An 18,414-nucleotide genomic window follows, 5' to 3' on the forward strand; every position below is an offset into this window, starting at 1 on the left:
AAATCTCCATAGGGAAGGGAGGTGCATCTATACACATTATGTGGGATTTCATGTAAAATGCTCTTGAGTCTTCTCAATACTGTTCAAATATAAGTGTAAAATATAAAGACATAATGTAAATGTAAAATGCAATAAATACATTCTTTTTGTTTTAAGGTTAATAAGGCAACTAAAGGAAATAAATAAAAGGGAGAACAGATATTTTGTGATCTGACTTCAATATAACCATAAATAACAATATTTAAAAATTAACTCTTCTGATATTTTAGCATTCATCATTTTCATAGACCTGCTGAACCTAACTTCTTTCCAGAGCTTAAGTTGATGTAAATGCTTTGCTGCTAAAGATTTGTTCTGGTCACTTTCATTAAGATGTTGAATTTTTCTTCCATGCATTCTTATGCTGTACTTGCTCTTAAGTAATACAATATGGTAAGGACTTTGAAATTATCTCTCCAGACACACAATGTTAGGTGGATCGATAAATACCCTATGACGTCTACTGTGCATCATAAAATTTCTATCATAACCTGTTTAACCAAGCTTTTCTTCTTGGACACCAAGAATTTTATTCAAAGTATTTAAAATATTGCATTACTTATCAAAACAGAGGATATGTAAACCTTGATATTTGTTAAAAGACCCAGGCTTTAACCAAAAAAGACCAGAACAAATCAATAGCAGAAGACAGATTAAACAACAGAGAAGTGACTGCTTAGAAATAGAAGCATGTTAACCAAGCCCATGACAAGCTTTCAGCACGTAGTCAAAGGAAATGGTTATTTGATATATACAGGCATCTGAATGTATCTCAGAATATACTAGAGGTTCCTACAGTTGAAAGTTACAATTAAACAAAAGTATAGTAAATTACTATTACAGCCTCAATCTCCTGAAGCCTACTTTGGCATAGGAGAAATTGAATTGCTTTTTTTGGCTATGATTTTGTTCCCATATGAGGGGGTATTAGAATAACTATATATCATGTTAAATTACACTTAATACACTTACCAGGTCCTATTTAACTCTAGTAACCCTAAATGGTAAGTATTGTTACCACTGTTGATATTATATTATTATTATGGATGTCAAAAACATTGGTATTTTACAGAATAAAACCAATGTATTACTTCTAGTTTCTATTTAGTAAAGATACTTATGGGCTTGAAAGAATGTTAAACTTTCTGTTGTTGCCTTTTGGTTAGTGCTGTTACAAATACACTCATGGAACATAACATGGAAAAAATATTATAGTCATGATTGAAATTATTGATAAATTAGAAACATGGATGTGCATACTTGTGCACAATCGAAAGCTATGCCTTGTAGATTGCTAGACAGAAAAACAAAACTGTACATTTTATTTTTCCAATCAAAAATTTATGATAATATTAATTTTATTCATTCATGTATGCTAATACCAGAAGCACTTGTTTGCAAGACACACATTGTAGTTTAGGGAGAAAGTGAGGTATTGTAAATATAAGCTTTCTGTAAAAACTGTCAATCTGTATTGCTATTAGTAAAGCTGTAGGACAGAGTTAAAAGCACTCTGGAAAAAAAAATAGTACTGAGATGTAAAGTAAAACTTTCAAATAGAACACAATCTGAAAAAGCATGTGAAATATCTCACTATTTTTAGATATTTTAATAATATCTAAATATCTGACCTTGCAGCATTTTAGATGCGTGTGGTATAAGAAAATGTTTTCATTTGCAATTGTTTTTTAGTGAATCCTTTCTTTATTCTTCTGTACACTGAACCAAGCATCCTCCCCACTTTTTGTTATTTTCTCACCTTTTCCTAAAATTAAAAAATCTCAAACAGCAGTAAAATTGAAAAATTTCCCCTGAGCAGGTAAAAATATATTTATCTCCAAGGAGAAGATGTAAAGCCCAACAAGTACAAATAAACACAACAAATATAAATACAGAAAAAATATAATAAGATTTCAGTTACCTCTTAATTTTAATATGACTTTTAAAAATACAAAGAAGAAAAAAGAAAACAAGGCTACATTTGTGAGAATCATTTGTAGATGCAATCTTTTAATGCAAATGGCTTCATTGTCTCTTTCCTTCATTCCCTTGATCTAGACAAAGTTCTAACCATCTGATGTGGACCTGTCTTTATGAAATATTTCTGAAGGAAAGAGTTGCCTGTTTTAATAATGTGGAAGTAGGAAGACCTCTTGTCAACACAGACATTGACAATAATTGAGCTAAGTTAATTTTAATTTACATGAGATATTTTTATTTATCTCAAGACTCTACACAGATGCTGGTTTTATACTTGCATGCAGATGCTGCACTTAGTTTGCCACAAGAGTGTCCCTGCCTGGATTCTGGATGAAACTGCAAAGGACATGAATTTTAAATAAGCATGTAACTTTAGGGGCACATGTATGATAAGTAAGTTAAGTCCTATATTTGCAGTGCATTCCATTTGTATATTTTCAATTTTCTTCCTTCCATTAAACTCTAAGAGAAAGAAGTGCAATAAAATTCTTTCTCATAGTTGACTAATACCTTCAACACAAATGAACTATTCTTTGCCTTACAACTTTCAGTCAAAATTAACATATCAGCCACTAGCAGTTCTGTGAATATAATGTCTGAGAATTAATTATAACGTGAATAGGAGTAAGCAAACTTCATTATGCTTCTACATCAGTCTCATGCATATCTCTGAGAATTCTTCTATAGGGTACTGGCTGTTGCTTCTCCATGTCAGTTCTGTTTTTCATCACTCCAGCAACTGGAACAGCAATGCTGATAATAATACCCATCTCTTAGTATTATTGAGCTGATATCACAAATATGTTCTCAGAAGAGAAGCATGATTATATCCACTTCAAAGACAGGAAGGTGGAATATAGAAAGGGAGCGGATGAGGGATCTAGGGCTGTTTAGTCTGTAGAAAAGGATGCTGAGGGGATACCTCATTGCTTTCTATAAATACCTGAAAGGAACTTGCAGTGAGGAAAGTGTTAGTCTCTTTTCTCAAATGACAAGTGATAGAATGTGAGGCAAAGGCCTCATACTGCAACAAGGGAGGCTTAGTTTGAATCTCAGGGAGAATGTCTTCTCAGAAGGGGTGATTAGGCTCTGAAACAGGCTTCCTGTGGTTAAGTCCCAGTCTCCATGTGCATGTGGTGCTTATGGAAATGATTTAGCAGTATTCTTGTATTGTTAGGTAGATGGATGAACTCAATGATCTAACAGGTCTTTTCCAACCTAAATTATTCCATAGTCCTATAATTTGCAGGGTATGCACTTTTCCGTCCTATTTTCAAGGAATATTTTCATTCTAAATTCCCTATAATTATTCCCTATAATTATTTTATTTTATTTGGCTGAAAGTGCTAAGAAACATGTGAATAGTGGAAAGGAGACAGAGTAGTCTATGCTTTGATAAACATTGTCTAGATCACTACTGTAGGTAACGTGTAAAGCAGACCTTAGGAAGTCTAACCAGCGCTTCAGGCTGCATAAAGGAAAAGAGAGCCATGACAAGCAGACTTTGAGATATCCTGTGGTTTGTTAAACCTGGATTCAAGGAAGCAGAGAGCATTTGAGATTTTGAAAAAATACCTTCAGGCTGAGAAGTTATCCTGCCCTATTACTGAGACCACAAGGTCGACAAATTCTGAGCTATGATTCTCACATAGGAGGTTGTTTTGTCAGATTATATGCACTCAAAATTAATAAGATGTTACATTTTACTTACAAAATGTTTTACAACAATACCCTCTAAGCAATGTATCAATCAGTTACAATTAAAAAAAATAATTTGTAAACTATTGACCTTGGAGTTTAGACAAGCATAATTCATGCTATGACAGATACAGCTGTAATTATGCCAAAATAAAAGCATATATTACTAACTTGTAAGGACTTTTCACAAGTATCTTGTAGCAAACTACAGCAAGTCTTAAGGGATTTTTTAATGGAATAATAATATGCCTTTCATAGTAATGGTAAGACTATATATCCCTTCCAAAGAATTGTGCACAATTTTAAGCGGAAAGCCAAGAGATCTACATTTACAGATTTCTGAAGTCCATCATGAAAATAATATTTAGTAGTAAAGATAGGTTCATAAACAAGTGAGGTTGTTAGTCCAGAAATAATCCTGGTTAGGCAAGCAGTATATGGTCAGCTTCCTGTTTTGCTACATTGGACTCTATCACTTTTAAACTAATTTTCAAATGTATTATTGTTGGATTTGTTCTGACATTTCTCTGTATTCAATTTTCAGAATTAAATAATAAAAATATTTGTTTCATCAGAATACTTAAGTAACTGGTATGTCTAATTTATCTTTATCATTGATATAATCTTAAAGATGAGTGCATAGGAGAGTCGATCTTGAGCATATATTAGCCCAAAGCATCTTTCCAATCTAAACATGTAATAGATACTTTCTTTTATTTTCCTTTTTCTTTTTTACTTTCATTTCTTTTCTTTTCGGTGCTTTTATTTTTTTAAACTAAGGTCATGTTGTGCACTCTTTTTGTTGTTTGAAAACTTCCGACTTCAGGAAAAAAAAATCTTTAAATTAAACAAGAGGCACAATATTTTTAATAGTATTATTATTTTTTTTATTTTCAAGTTTCCTTAAGCAGTTAATTTACTAATTTGAAGATCTCAACTTTCAATTAATGTACATGATTCCCTGTCAAAAGAATTAATAGAATGTATACTGTTTGATTAAGCAACCATATACTTTGTTTTTTAATAAAAGCCTTTCTGCACTAGAGGTATCTGCTACCATTTGAGGTGTTAAATAAAAGGATCTAAGGATAAGGAAATTAGGAATACTGTAAAGGCACGACTCTAGCATTTTAATCCTTTAGCAAATTAGCTTAGGGTCTACTTGACTGTATCTGAAGAAAAAAAATGAATTTAATACATTTATAGAGGGAGTAAACAAACAGGAATCATATTAAAGATACTGAAAAGATCTTAATACCAAAAAGAGAGAACAATTTAGTAAGATGCATTTACAATAATTAAAAAGTTTATTAAAGGGGAACTCTAAGCTGGAAAAAGCTCCTGACTTTAAATCTAGCTGACTACAGAAAAGAATGTGCAAGGAAACAGAGTTCTTCTGTTTAGAATTTATCACTACATTGTCTATATTTGTAAATTGACACATTTGGTCATATGATGTAAGCCTTATTTTTTTTCAGTTCTATTTATTATGTAAAGAAATAATTTTGCTGTTTAAAAGTACCAAGAAGATGAAATATCAAAAGTGCTTAGTAAAGATATATAATTATTTATCATTCTTTTGATAGGTTAAGATGTTTGTAGCATTTGTATTTAATTAGCTATCATGATAATTTATACATATAACTGCTATACATTGAACATAATATTCTCCTGCCAAGTTTGACAAGAGGTTATAAGTTGTTTTCTGCATATGCTTACATGCATATAATACATGTATAAGAAAGACATTTCCATCTGTCAAATGCTGGTTTCTGTAAAATAAATACTTTTGGTCACACCTACTGTTTATTTTGTTTATCAGAGCAGTCTTAAGTATTTTTTAGAAATTACTATCTAAGTTACTCAATTGTCTGTATACAGCACAATGCAAGTTTTTATTTAATGTATTTCTATGTGTATTTATACTTACTTTGGCAGCACAGATCTTTAATCAAAGTTTGAGTATTCCTGGGCTTTGAAAGAATAAATCTCTCTTACTTTTGGTTTAAAAAAATTAAAATGATACCTTGTTAAATTGATGTACATTCTAAATTAGATCTACATCCAGTTGGAAGATGAATGACATTGCTAGTTTCTGTGTCAAAAGCATTGTGAATCTCTGTATCTGTTTAAAATAAATTCAGAATGGGCAGATAGTGGCCCACTAAAAATATGGTAATTTGTGTAGTAATTTTACTGTTTGCTTTCATAAGGACTTGGAATTTGCTTGTTTGTTTTTCAAAAATTACTGCCTTGTGAAAAATACCTGTATGACTTTTAAATAGGGGAGGAATGCATAATCATAAAAAGTGTGTGCTATCAAATTGGACATACCAATATATTTTATTATACTAAAAGGATCGTGATGCAGTGAAATTTAGTGTTTATTTGTTTGTTTGTTTTAATTTCATGTATCTGTTTGTTTCTTAGAAAAGAATATATCTACTCCAGAAAAATCACATTTGGGTCCATCTTGTAGAGAACGGATATCATTTCGAGACCATCCATTGCAGTTCAGTGGAGGATGGGGAACAGGCAAAAAGAGGCAAAAGGTTAAAAACATTAGCTAAATATTGGAGATTCTTTAACTAAAAGATTAAATCAAATGTTGGTTCCCAAAACATATGGAGAACTGTTTTCTTTTAAGACTGTGAATGTATATAGGTATATATTTTAGTTTATAAGCAGTTTCAGTTAACTACATATGACTTATTTTATTATATATGGTTACAGTGGTTTGGGTTTTTTTTCTGGTCAAATTATTTTGAAGCTGTCAGATTATCTTAGTTTGTCTTTTCAATTGCTTGTATGTTTATGTGGTGTAGGGTGCAGAATCAATTAGCTCTAGAAGAATTGTTGTTCAATGAATAAGTTTAGGCTTGCTTATAAAAATTGGTGGAGATGTGGAGATGTATTAATATTTCATGCTCATATGATGTATGCCATATACCAAAACTGTAAATTCTCATTTTCTCACAAATAAAGTACATGGTTATAAACCATGTTTTAGACTATAGCATCCAACGTCATTCTTTAAAAAGTCTATTTAGAATGTTTTAGTGAGGCAGCAAAAATGCACAGCATATTAGAAGTGTGCAAATGGTGAGAATTTATCTTTTTTTTTTTTACACTAATGTGAGAAATCCTCTTGAGTTTCACCCTAAAATATTGTAATAATATGATAAGGCAACCTATTAAACTTTTATACTTTCAAATATTTCTAACGTTTTCCTAGATGTTTAAATAAGTAAATAAATAAATACATTTACTAACCTCTTGTTTTGTGCTGGGCTTCTGTAACACTACATCTACAAGATACTGTTAACCCAACTCTATTTTTTCATGCAGCTAGACTCCTTTGAACCCATGTAAAAAATTTGTTATCTATAGAAAGAAACAGAATATATGATATTTAAGCTATTCATACTACTGCCAGGTAGAAACCCTGAAGTGGATATGTAACTCATTACTTCTAGTGAATTCTTTTCCCATTGACAAACAGGGCAAAGGAGGTTCTTTGATTTCAGAGCCTAACATTATTTTAATGTTTTCCACTCTGAGGGCTGAAATTGCTAATTGAATCTAGAGGAGTCTGCTTTTGGATTTCCTCATCTGTTTTCGTCCAGTATTGTAAAGCTTCAATCCCTTGCAGAGTGAGAGAGGTGGAGAGGGTAATGGGGCTTGAAAATCAAGTCAGTAAAGAAGACAAATTCATATGTTGTGTCTATTTTTAAAATGTACTTAAGTTTCATATGGCATTGTTTTGGGAGGTGCTTTTATAGGCTAACATACGCATATGACTGTGGATTGAAAGTAGTTATCTCCATTTTTGTGAAAGCTCATATAGTTGGCAGGAAGCATCAATCTATGTGGGGTTAGTAAGGCCCTACAGGGGGATCTGGACAGATTGGGTCACTGGGCTGAAGCCAGTGGGATGAAGTTCAACACCAAGTGCCGAGTCCTGTGTTTTGGCCACAACAACCCCAAGCAATGCTACAGGCTTGGGTCAGAGTAGCTGGAAGACTGCATAGAGGAAATGGATCCAGTGGTATTGGTCGATGCTCAGCTGAACATGAGCCAGCAGTGTGCCAAGGTGGCCAAGTAAACCAATGGCATCCTGGCTTGCATCAGAAATAGTGTTGCCAGCAGGAGCAGGGAATTGATCATCTCTCTGTACTCAGAACTGGTGAGGCCGCATCTTGAGTACTGTGTTCAGTTTTGGGCCCCTCAGTACAAGAAAGACATTGAGGCCCCGGAGTGTGTTCAGAGAAGGGCAACGAGGCTGGTGAGGGGTCTGGAGCACAAACCTTATGAGGAGCAGCTGAGGGAGCTGGAATTGTTCAGTCTGGAGAAGAGAAGGCTCAGGGGAGACCTTATCATTCTCTGTAACTACCTGAAGGGAGGTTGGGATGAGGTGGGGATCAGCCTCTTCTCCCATCTAACTAGCAGTAGGACAAGAGGAAAGGCCTCAAGTTGCTCTAGGGGAGATTCAGGTTGGATGTTAGGAAAAATGTCTTCACCTAAATAGTGGTCAGGTGCTGGAATGGGCTGCCCAGGGAGGTGGTGGAGTCACCGACCTTGGAGGTATTCAAGAAACGTTTAGATGTTGTACTGAGGAACATGATTCAGTGGGAAATAGTGGTGATAGGTGGACGATTGGGCTGGATGATCTTAGAGGTCTTTTCCAACTTTGGTGATTTTATGATTCTGTGATTTTCATATTCAGCAATAGCTGATACAGTGGAGAACCTCCAGTTTGTAGTTAACATCTTTCAATAACCTTGTTCATGTAAATCAATTTAAGTTGTAGACTCACAGAATATCTTCAGCTGGAAGGGACCCACCAGGACCACTGAGTCCAACTCCTGACTCCACATGAGGCAATATAAGAATTAAACCTTATTTCTGAGAACGTTGTCCAAATGCCTCTTGAACTCTAGCGGTCTTGGTGCCCTGACAACTTTCCTGTTCCAGTGGCAAGTTCTTCATTTTCAATAGCAAAGTTTTTCTTGATATCCAGTCTAAACTTCCCATAATGCATCTTTGAGCCATTTCCTTGCATCCTGTCATTGGTCATCTGAGACAAGAGGCCAGCACTTCCCTCTCCATTCCCTTTCATGATAAGGTCACCTCTCAGTCTCCTCTAAGCTGAACAAATCATGTATCAGTGGCTCCTCATAAGTCATGCCCTCCAGTCTTTTGTTGTCCTCCACCTTAAAATTCTATCAGTGTGCTGTTTTTATTATCACTTTACTATTGAAAGGTCAGTGGGATATCAGTTTTGAAGGAAAGACTTCATTACTTTGAAATGTTTGACATTTTATGTGCTAGTGTGGTAAGTAACTTGACCGCTATACCAAGTGCTAACTTGAGATCAGAATGCAAAATCAAAAAATTCATAGTTCAGCATTTCTTGTGGATCATTCCATCTATTTATCTAGACTGTGCATAACATACTGCATATCACTGCAACTATAAATAAAGGATATTTTTAATTCACATTTCATATATGTTAGACACTACAGTAAAAATCTGCTTTGTAGAAGTTGTCACACATGATCTCTTTTGCTTTCCAGGTGTTTCTGAATGAGAAATACCTCCACACCTAGGTTGTTTTGTCAACAACTTTCAAAGCATTTTATTATTATTATTATTTGGTTTTATTTTGTAAGAAAAAGTAGTAGCTTTATAACTTAAAAGTTACTAAATTAAAAGTTGGAGACTCAAGATTTGCTGGCATTGCTCATGCACATGAGATACAATTTCAGTTTAAGTCATTAAGTTTGTTGTTTTAAGGACTAAGGTAAAGCACCTCTAAATCTGAGTGTGTCTGCTGCTCTTAGTCACACTTTACAGTATGAAAGGTCAGAGGTAACATGAACGCTACACCTGGTGGTGTATTTCTGGCTTGACTATTTCAGGCTCTGTCCTGCGCATCAGAGTGCTGCTTTATGCTTTCCTTTTGTCTTACTCAGGTTTTCTCACTTCTTTCTTTCTCTCCTGTTGCTTTCTTCTTTTTGTAGTTGTTTTGGTTTTGTTTGTGTTTTTGTATTTTTTTCCTTTTCTTTCTTTGTGTTTTGTTTTTTTTTTTTTTCTCTATCCCCACTCTGTTGAAATACAGCAATTCCCACTTAGGACAAGAATGTACTCTTGATGTGTCAACTGTGTGTGTGAGTAGAGCGGTGGAACTGAAGTTGGGGGCAAATCCCAGTGGTAGCTCAGCAAAATATGAACCACAAACTCCAAAAACTGCATGTTCCTGTATGCACTACTGCCTTTGTGGTGCCCCAGACCTCTTCACAGTTCACTAGTGTAATCCCCTTGGCACTTTTTCCTTTTCCCTGTAGATCTATAGGGAAAGAGAGGAGACTTCATGTAAAAAGCACTTTAAAAATGTATCTTCCTTGACTTTATGAAGCTCGAGTTTTGGAAATGTAGAAAAGAATTCATTCAAATCAATAACTGAGAGAACCAAAGTGCATTTAATTATTTAACCTCTCATGGGTGTCATTCACCACATCAAATCGAAAAGCTTTTTGTAAGCTCTCCTCAGTACGGATCACTGAAGTGGGTTTCCCTATATGATTTACATGAACGTCTGTACATGAGTTCTGACCAAGAGCATACATTCTTTAAATACTGAAGTGTTTGAAGGATGCAACATAAAAAAAAAAAAAAAAATGTTGCCAAAATGCATAGTCTGAATCAGAACGAGGTGTTAATAGCACTCAGAGATGGACCACATCGGAATGAGAAAGCAGCATGATGAAATGTTTCTCAGTGAATAACAAGACATTTCTCTCTTACATCTTCAGAGACTTTTTTAAAATAGCCATCCTTACTCACATGACTAGTGGTCAAATTGGTTTCTGGTTTTAAGAGATGTGGAAAAAGCAGGGACCCAATATGCCTATAGGATAGACATTGCTTTGCTGCAGGGTGAGTTGGTGTTAAATTTTGACTTAGTAAATCATCATAATTAAGTGCTAATAATCTATGCATACAATCATGCATTCATTAAATGAGGGTCTGCTTATAAAATGTTTACATCATTCCAAAAACCTGCCACAGATGCCATCCAATTCTTACCTCAGACACATGGTGCAAAACAGCAGCTTGATTTCCTACCGCAACAATTATATCCACAGTAAGGAATTTGTAGGATTAATATCCTTCTGATTTTAGTGTCATAAAGTTAATGGAAATTTATTTTCATGCACAGCCTTTCCTTGGTATACACTGAATTTAATCTTGTTAGCATTAATGAAATGTGGGCTAATATTCTGGGACACTGTGATACCTTAATATGCTTTTCTGTAATGAGAAAAACACATTTGAAAAGCAGTTATTACTGGATGGCTCCAGAAAGGCATATAAGAGACTCAGCAACCTGATTTCACATCTGAGATCCAAGCTGTTTGTATTTCACAGTAGTAGCTGAGGGGAAAAAAAATAAAAATAAAAAATAAAAAATAAAAAAGCAAGATCTCTTGTTTGGGTTTCTTTCTTTTCACAGTCATAAGTGAAAAAAAATCTAATTTTACTTTTTTAGGATTTGAAGAAAATATTACCCCATCATAGGAGCTTTGAAGCTTTGGTTTATTGGAAGAAGACAAATTACAGTCACTGCTGATTTCATTGCTGCATGAGACCTTAGAGAAAGCCAGTCTTGGTCCACATTTTTCTCTGTATCCCTTGTATGAGAAGTGTGAAAGTGAGGTGCCTGTTCATGGATACAACTGTGGTTAAGTAGGAATGAGGGACCATTTTCTTCTTACAGAGAGGCAGAAAAACATACATAAGAACGAAACACAGGTATGGCCTTCAAGTAACAATATAGTCTAAATGAATTGTCTTAAGTAGCTAGTGTGTCTAGTGGAAAACTGATTCTCAAGGTAGATGATGGAAACAAAAGTGCTGACAACACCTTGAATCCATCCTCAAGATGCTTTCAGAGTGCCAAGTTGAGCTGAAAGTTGATTGGTTTATAAAGTTCCATCAGGGCCAGTGGGCAAAGACTGGGTTTTAGAAGAGATTTTAGTAGAAATTGTGTAATTGGCTCAGACTGATCATCCTTTCAAGGATTGGAAGTTGAAATGAATGACATTGTGAACTATACTGTTATTTGGAGAGCAGATGGACAAATGGATTGTTCTTGAGCACTGATGAACTCTGTCCATCGTTTTCATGACATAGATGACGATACAATGGGTTAGCATGTACCTACCTGCCCAAGACTAGAATTTATTCCTCTCCTGGTCTTCACTTGAATGGTTGATGAGTTGTTCTGAGTTAGGAAGCTTTTCTTCGTTTCTTAATTGACTCATTGCTATTTATGAAACTAGTTATTTTTATAATCCAAACACTAAAGAAGCCCAAATACACAGCTAGATATGAAACAACCTCTGGCTGAAATGCAATTGCTATCTCTTAAATAAAAAATACAGTCAAAAGTATTTATATAGGTGACTACCAATGATGATTTGGCAAAGATGTGATCAGAAATGTTTGTTAATGGCTGAAGGTTGGATTTTCTTTATTCCTCGTTCATTCACTTGGTCAATAACTCTTAGACAAATAAATCAGAGGTTAGGGGGGTTGGTTGATTGTTTATTATTAATGAGTTATTTATTTGTGACATTACATCAAACTTGAACACAAACAAGCGCTTCCAATTAGCCAAGCCATAGGCAAAATGCCCAACCTTCTTATCCTGAGGTATCTGTACTAAACCAGGAGAGATTGCTATAGCTATTTAATTAAATTTCTAATAAAGAGTAAATGCTTCCATTCCAAGTCAGCGCAATTTTGCTGTTCTTGTGAGACACACTCTGAAAAGCACAACGTTTAAAATAATAAAAATAGTAATCTTTACTTTCCTGCGAGATTCCTGTCATTAAGTGAGTGCTGTCCATTCAAAATCGCATGTTTTCTGCCACCGTCACCGTGTGTGGGGGATTCAAGAGGTTATTCATTGCAAGAACCCAAGTAAGCTGTAAATTTGACTCTAATTTGGCCAATACGTTGTCATTCGCGCGATTTAATTAAGTTCTCCAGCTGTTCTCCTTTAAACAGCCATCTCCTTCATGTGAGAAAAGAAGGCGTGCCACAGAAAGCATGAGTTTTCTCGAGCGAAGAGAGAGGTGAATACTTAGACCATGCAGTCTCAACTAAGGGTAATTTGCTGGTGACTTTTTCCTTCTATTGCCGCTTATTCTTAATTTGCAGCTCCCGTGACAATCACCTTCATGCGGCTGAGCGCCTCTTGTTGCTGATTTTAGTGTCCATGCCCCGAAGCCGTAGCGCTGTGCACCAGCCCCATAGAGAGCACAGAGGAATCTGTGTTTGTGCAGTGACTTCCTTCAATAAATTATTCTTCCATTTTACTAGCAGCGGGTTCATTCTTCGTTGCGAGCTCCGTCCCACTGATTTCTGCGCGACTTTTGCTTGAATAAAAGGCAAAAGCGGAGAGCTGCCTTTTCAGCAGGCTCTACATGTTCGTGTCCTTTTCATTCGCTTTTAACTGCAGGTAGCACCTCGGAGGCTGCTGAGTGCTTGGGCCGAGCGCCGGGGCGAGGGGCGATGCCGGTGCGGGAGGATGGACGCGGCGCGGAGGTGCGCTGCCCGCGGGGCGCTCCGAGGCGATGGGCTTCATCCTGGCGGGCACTCGAGGCTCTGCGAGCAGGAGGAGAAGCGAGGCACCGCGCTCTCACACCGCCTCATCACTTGATGAACCCCCCCCCCACGCCCGTTGCTCCTTGGTACCCCCTGGAACCTAGCACCGCACAGACGTGGAAAAGGTCTCTGGCGGTGACATATCCCAGGTACAGGTTTTGTCAGGAAAAGTGAAATACACCGCAGCAATTTGTAATACAGTGGATTAATTTTGATTGCCTAGGTAGAAACAAAAAGAAGACTGTCTCTAAGCATAGACTGGGGGCCGACCTTATTTGCCAATACCAATATTTATGTGGAAAGCTTAAAATATGTTGTTTTTCCAAGAGCTGGAGTTATAAGAGGGGAGGAGGGGGAGGCCCATGGATGAAATATTAGCAGCATATCGGTTAACCACTAAGTCCTTTTTTGTATTCATCTGGACGTTTCTGGTGAGAAGGGCGGACCGCTGAAGGCTCGGGGATAGATGCTCCTTAATGCAAACGAACGTTCCCAAAGATACAGGCGGCTCTCAGCAAAGGACAAAATAAGGCTGAGACTGTACAGAGCCGACTGCTGAAAGACGGGAACAAAATTGCTCTGCGGCTTTCAGCATCTCTGAATTACACGTTCTTTAATCGGATCTAGCACACATCGCATTGAAAAAAAAAATAGCAACGGTTCTTTCAAGCGAACTGGTCTTGAAAACCAGCAGTCCCTGTCAAAGCAGCTCAATGCATCCGTTTGTTGGTGCCTCTGACCTGAACAGGGATCTATTTCTTAACCCCTGTCCCTTCTGTCTCACACCTTCCTTCAGCTTCGTGCTTGGAAACCAGAATGTCGACCCATATTTCATGCCCTAAAAGAAATCAATTCATCTGGGATGACAGGGAGCCCCCACGCACTCTCCAGGCCCCTCGATACAGTCGGAGCCTCGGGGTCTCTGCGGCAATCTGGCCCGTATATTTTCGGATCTGTCCCAGTATTAATCAAGCTGCCAGCGGGGATCCAGCAGGGAACACCGCGCTGCTCGCAGAGGAGCTCTCTGCTTCTGCTTTGCTCGTTTGCGAAGGTGCGGCAGTGCTCGGTGCTCCGCCGTCGGAGCTGAGCGGGTGCGCTATGGGAGATCGAGAGGGGTCGTAAGAGAAAAAAAAAAAGAAGAAAAAGAAAAAAATAAAGGAATCATCAGCTGTAGTTACCTAGATGTCTCCTGCACTCAAAAGTTACAATGAGCTCATTTGGGGAAAGCAAGCAAACAAGCAAACAGAACAAACAACGTAGGAAATCAGTTCCCGGGAGGAAGGGGATGCTAAAAGCAGGAATTTTCAGCTAGGTTTCTTTTCCACGTGTGAATGTTTCTCCTGAGGCGCCTGCGTCTTTGATGTGAGGAACGCTGTCTGCATTTCACACCGCGCCTATCTCTATCATGAGCAGGAGATCGACGGGGGCGGGCGGAGGGTCGGGATCTGAGTCTCGGGGAGCACCGCCAGCGCTGGAGCACGGGCTGCAGCCGACAGCACTGCGGCGTGACAGTCGCCTGCCCCGGCCCCGTCCAGGCTGAGGGCAGGGAGAGACCGCCGGTCTTTCCTGTGGCCCCAGGTGAGAAGCAGGGTGCTCCCCTCACAGAAAGTGTTGAGCAACAGTCGGATCCGAGGAGCAATTTTAGGAGCAGATCTCTCCCTCCTGCTTAGTGCCAAGCTGCCGTGAGTCCCACGGCCCAAGGTTCAGATCCTTTCTCACTTTGATAAAGGGCTATAACAGCAGCCAGATAAACACAGATAAAACTGCTGTCGGATTTGTTTTTATAGCACATATGTAAGTAGGCTTCGTTATAATTTGAACTAGATCGAGATAAGAGATTGATCTGCGTTTATAGAGCATCTCTGCTGAGATTTCCTATGGCGCTGAGATTAAACCCACACGCACAACATTATCTCGTTCCATTTTGTGTTGAAAGAAATGTTAGATGGCTTAAGGAGAGTCATTACGTATTGCAAGAAGGTGTCGAAGTTGGTGCAGCTCCGACAACAACCCCCCTTTCCTAACGGGGAGCGATACGAGGGATGCTTCCCGTGCACCAGTTGCATCCTTTTCCTCTGAAATCTTCATTTTTATCTATGCAGGTGTTACAGGGAACCCGCCAAGCAGCTGAGGGATTGTCAAAGCGCCAAATTGCAGGAACCGTGAAAGGTCCGCTGTCACTACGTTTGGGCTGGGTTATGGGAAATAACCTGGGAGCGTCTGAACCTCGAGGCTGGGAAGTGCTCCGGGCTCGGGCCCGGCGGAACGAGGAGCGGCCCTGCGCTGTCCCTGCACTGTCCCCGCGCACTGCCGGGCATGAGCGGTCCCCCTCTGCTCACGCAGCATCGGCATCGAATTGCCCAACGAACGAGGAACCCGTTTGCTCCTGCGCTCGCAGTGATGTGCGAAACTCCAGGTCCCAGGCTTTGAGTAAAGTCACTCCAAACAAAGACAATGAAACACTTCCCCTCCGAGCGGAAAAACTGAAAACCGCCCTCCTGCACCAGAATCGAGTTTTGTTTTCTTAGGTGAGGAAAACGCGCCCTTTAGAAAGAAAGTTCGTTAAACGGGACCTGGATGTGGCCCTTTTTGCAGCTTGGCTGCCGAAGTACGAAGCACAGTCTTCACTTTTAAACATCAGAATAGCGATGCTTCACATCCAAAAAAAAAAAAAAAAAAAAAAAAATGCCCAACAACTCAGTCCTAACCCAACTCGTATCAGTACGCACTGAAATATATTGCGCCTTTTTTGCTCTCGGTAATAAATAATACTTCATGTGATTCTTTCTCACAAACAGGATGTCTGGAGATCTAGGACTCAGCCAAGGCTGTGAATCTGCGACTTGCGGTTGCCGCAGCCCCCAGGGCACACTCGGGAGGTTCGGGAGGAGCCCCGGGGGAACCTTTTGCGCCTTCTCTCGGCCCCGCGGGGTGGGGCGGTCACTGCCGGGACCTAGCGATGGGCGTGGGGACGCGCATTTCTCCGTGGATTTCGCTTTAGCCTCGTACCGAGCTGATCTAATGCGAAAAAGGGGAGGGGGGGGGGGGGGGGGGGGGAATGAAAAAAAAAAAGAAACGACTCCCTGCGTGACTTTGCCTTGACAAAGGGGCGGCTGCTGCTGGAAACGTCGCACCATCCGGGCACCTGTCTTCAGTTCCCTTCCTATCTCACGGACCCTCTTCCCCCTGCAGCCGTTGGCATTTTCGGTCCCATTCGACGAAATCATCTCCCTCCTTTTCCCTTGCCCCGCACAGAATATTCCCCATGAAGCACCTTCACAGCCTCTCCTTCGCAGTTTCCTGCATAACCGGAGGGTGTGTGTGTGGAGGGAAGCAAATGGTAACCCCAAATTCGTTTAGTTCGCTCCCAGGCAATGCTGATTTCTTCCCATTCCCCCATATACACTTCGTGCTTTAACTCTCCTGGACAGAAGAGAATAAAATAGATTCAAAACTAAAAAATATATTTTCTATGTCCAGACGCCCACCGCTAAATAACGGCGCTAGACACAGCGGGAGGGAGTGGGGATGGAGGCACCTGGACGTTTGGAAAGGGAATCCCCGCCCGTGTTGGTGCCCTCGGTTTTTCACTTTATTTAAACAAATGAAGAACTGGAGGGGACCCGTGACGGAGATCCACGCAACGAGTGGCAGCGCTGTCCCGGCCGGGAGCGGCACGAAGCGCCCGGGGCGGCCCCAGCGCGGAGCCGGGGCTGAGCGTTCTGCGCGGGGCGGTGGGTTTCGTCCCGTCCCAGCGCTCACATTTCTTTTCCCGAACGCGTTCTTTTTCCAGCAGCCGAGACGCCTGCAGTCGGTGCGATTTATGCGGGATCCTAATTCTTCCGTTCGGGTCAGTAAGTGCTGAGCTCAGGAAGGGCAGAGGAATGCGAGGGCGGAGGAGGCAGCAGCCTCGCTCCCCGCGGGGAGCCCCGGGGTGCCGAGAGGTAACACCCCCGCGGTGCGGGCCCCCCCGGGTCACCCCAGGGGACAGAGAGCCTCCAGGAGCCCCGAGCACGGCGGGGGTGAGCTCCTTCACACCACCTCTGGCCACGAAACGTCTCTCCATCACACCTCACACCCTTTCACAGAAGGTTTAGGAGATACTCCATCTCTGGAAACACAGCGGCACATCTGCGCGCAGCCCTTAATAACCGGGTTGCCTGCCGGAGGGGAGCGCTCCCTGAAGAAAGATGCTTTTCAAAGCTGTCTCTCCTCGGCACAAGATTTAAAAAAGAAAAAAAAAAATGGCTTTGCCGTCTTCTCCCCCAGGACCCGTCCAAACTCTTTTAAAATGGTTTTGGTTTGCTGAAATCAGCTTTCTGCTCGCAAGCCTTTAAGGAGAACGAATGACACGCGTGGAGCCAGTTCTCCTCTCGGTTGCATCCCTCTTTCCCTTTGAAGTCACCTGGGGTGCGCAGAGGTAAACGAGAGCAGAATTTGGGCCCGGGAGTTAACAACGCTGAGAAGCGGCTCCGTGGTTTATTTATTTACTTATTTGTTTGTTTGCTTATTTGTGTGTGCCAGGAGTGGTGGGGGCGGTTATTGCTCGCGCAGCTCCCTGTCTTCAGCCCTCAGAGCGGTGACGGTGCGGACGCCTCGGTGTGAACAACGGCGCTGAGCGCGCAGACGGGGCGAGGAGCGAGCGGAGCCGTCCCCGGGGTGAAGGCGCTGCGGGAGGGCTCTGCTCTCAGCCCAGCGGTGGGGGCAGCGTGGAAGACGCGGCGGCCGCTCCCGAGCCCGGGGCTGTCCCCGCCGCGGGGAGCGCGGCCGCTCGGGGCCGCCGGGAGGGAGCGAGCGGCGCCGCCGTCGAGGCGGCTCTCGGGACGCGCGTGTCCTCCGGGCGGGCATCTGCGCTCCTACGGTCTCACTGCAAAAAGCCCCGCTGCTGTTCTGCTGCCGCTGGGAGCTGGGTTTTTACGGGCACATGGGATGCTCCTTGTCCTCGGCACCCCTAGGGTTTACTAGCTGCCTTTAAAGAGGGACGTTTATTGGGATAAAAGTGGATCGCAGGCTGCAGCAGTG

General features: G+C 40.6%; 1 protein-coding gene across 6 annotated transcripts in view; it reads left to right on the forward strand.

Annotated features, from left to right (window-relative positions):
* Positions 1 to 6,989, forward strand: part of LRRIQ1 (leucine rich repeats and IQ motif containing 1) — a 106,440-nt gene extending 99,451 nt beyond the window's left edge. For 5 of the 6 annotated variants that reach the window (XM_021385313.1, XM_021385315.1, XM_021385312.1 and 2 more), the window contains one exon: positions 6,148 to 6,989. In XM_021385313.1, the coding sequence (XP_021240988.1) occupies positions 6,148 to 6,287 (140 nt within the window). In that variant the 3' untranslated portion in view covers positions 6,288 to 6,989. The remainder of the gene's footprint in view (positions 1 to 6,147) is intronic. The other variant, XR_002434695.1, reaches the window with a different exon arrangement.

Source organism: Numida meleagris, chromosome 1 (assembly GCF_002078875.1).
Source record: "Numida meleagris isolate 19003 breed g44 Domestic line chromosome 1, NumMel1.0, whole genome shotgun sequence".
Classification (NCBI taxonomy): domain Eukaryota; kingdom Metazoa; phylum Chordata; class Aves; order Galliformes; family Numididae; genus Numida; species Numida meleagris.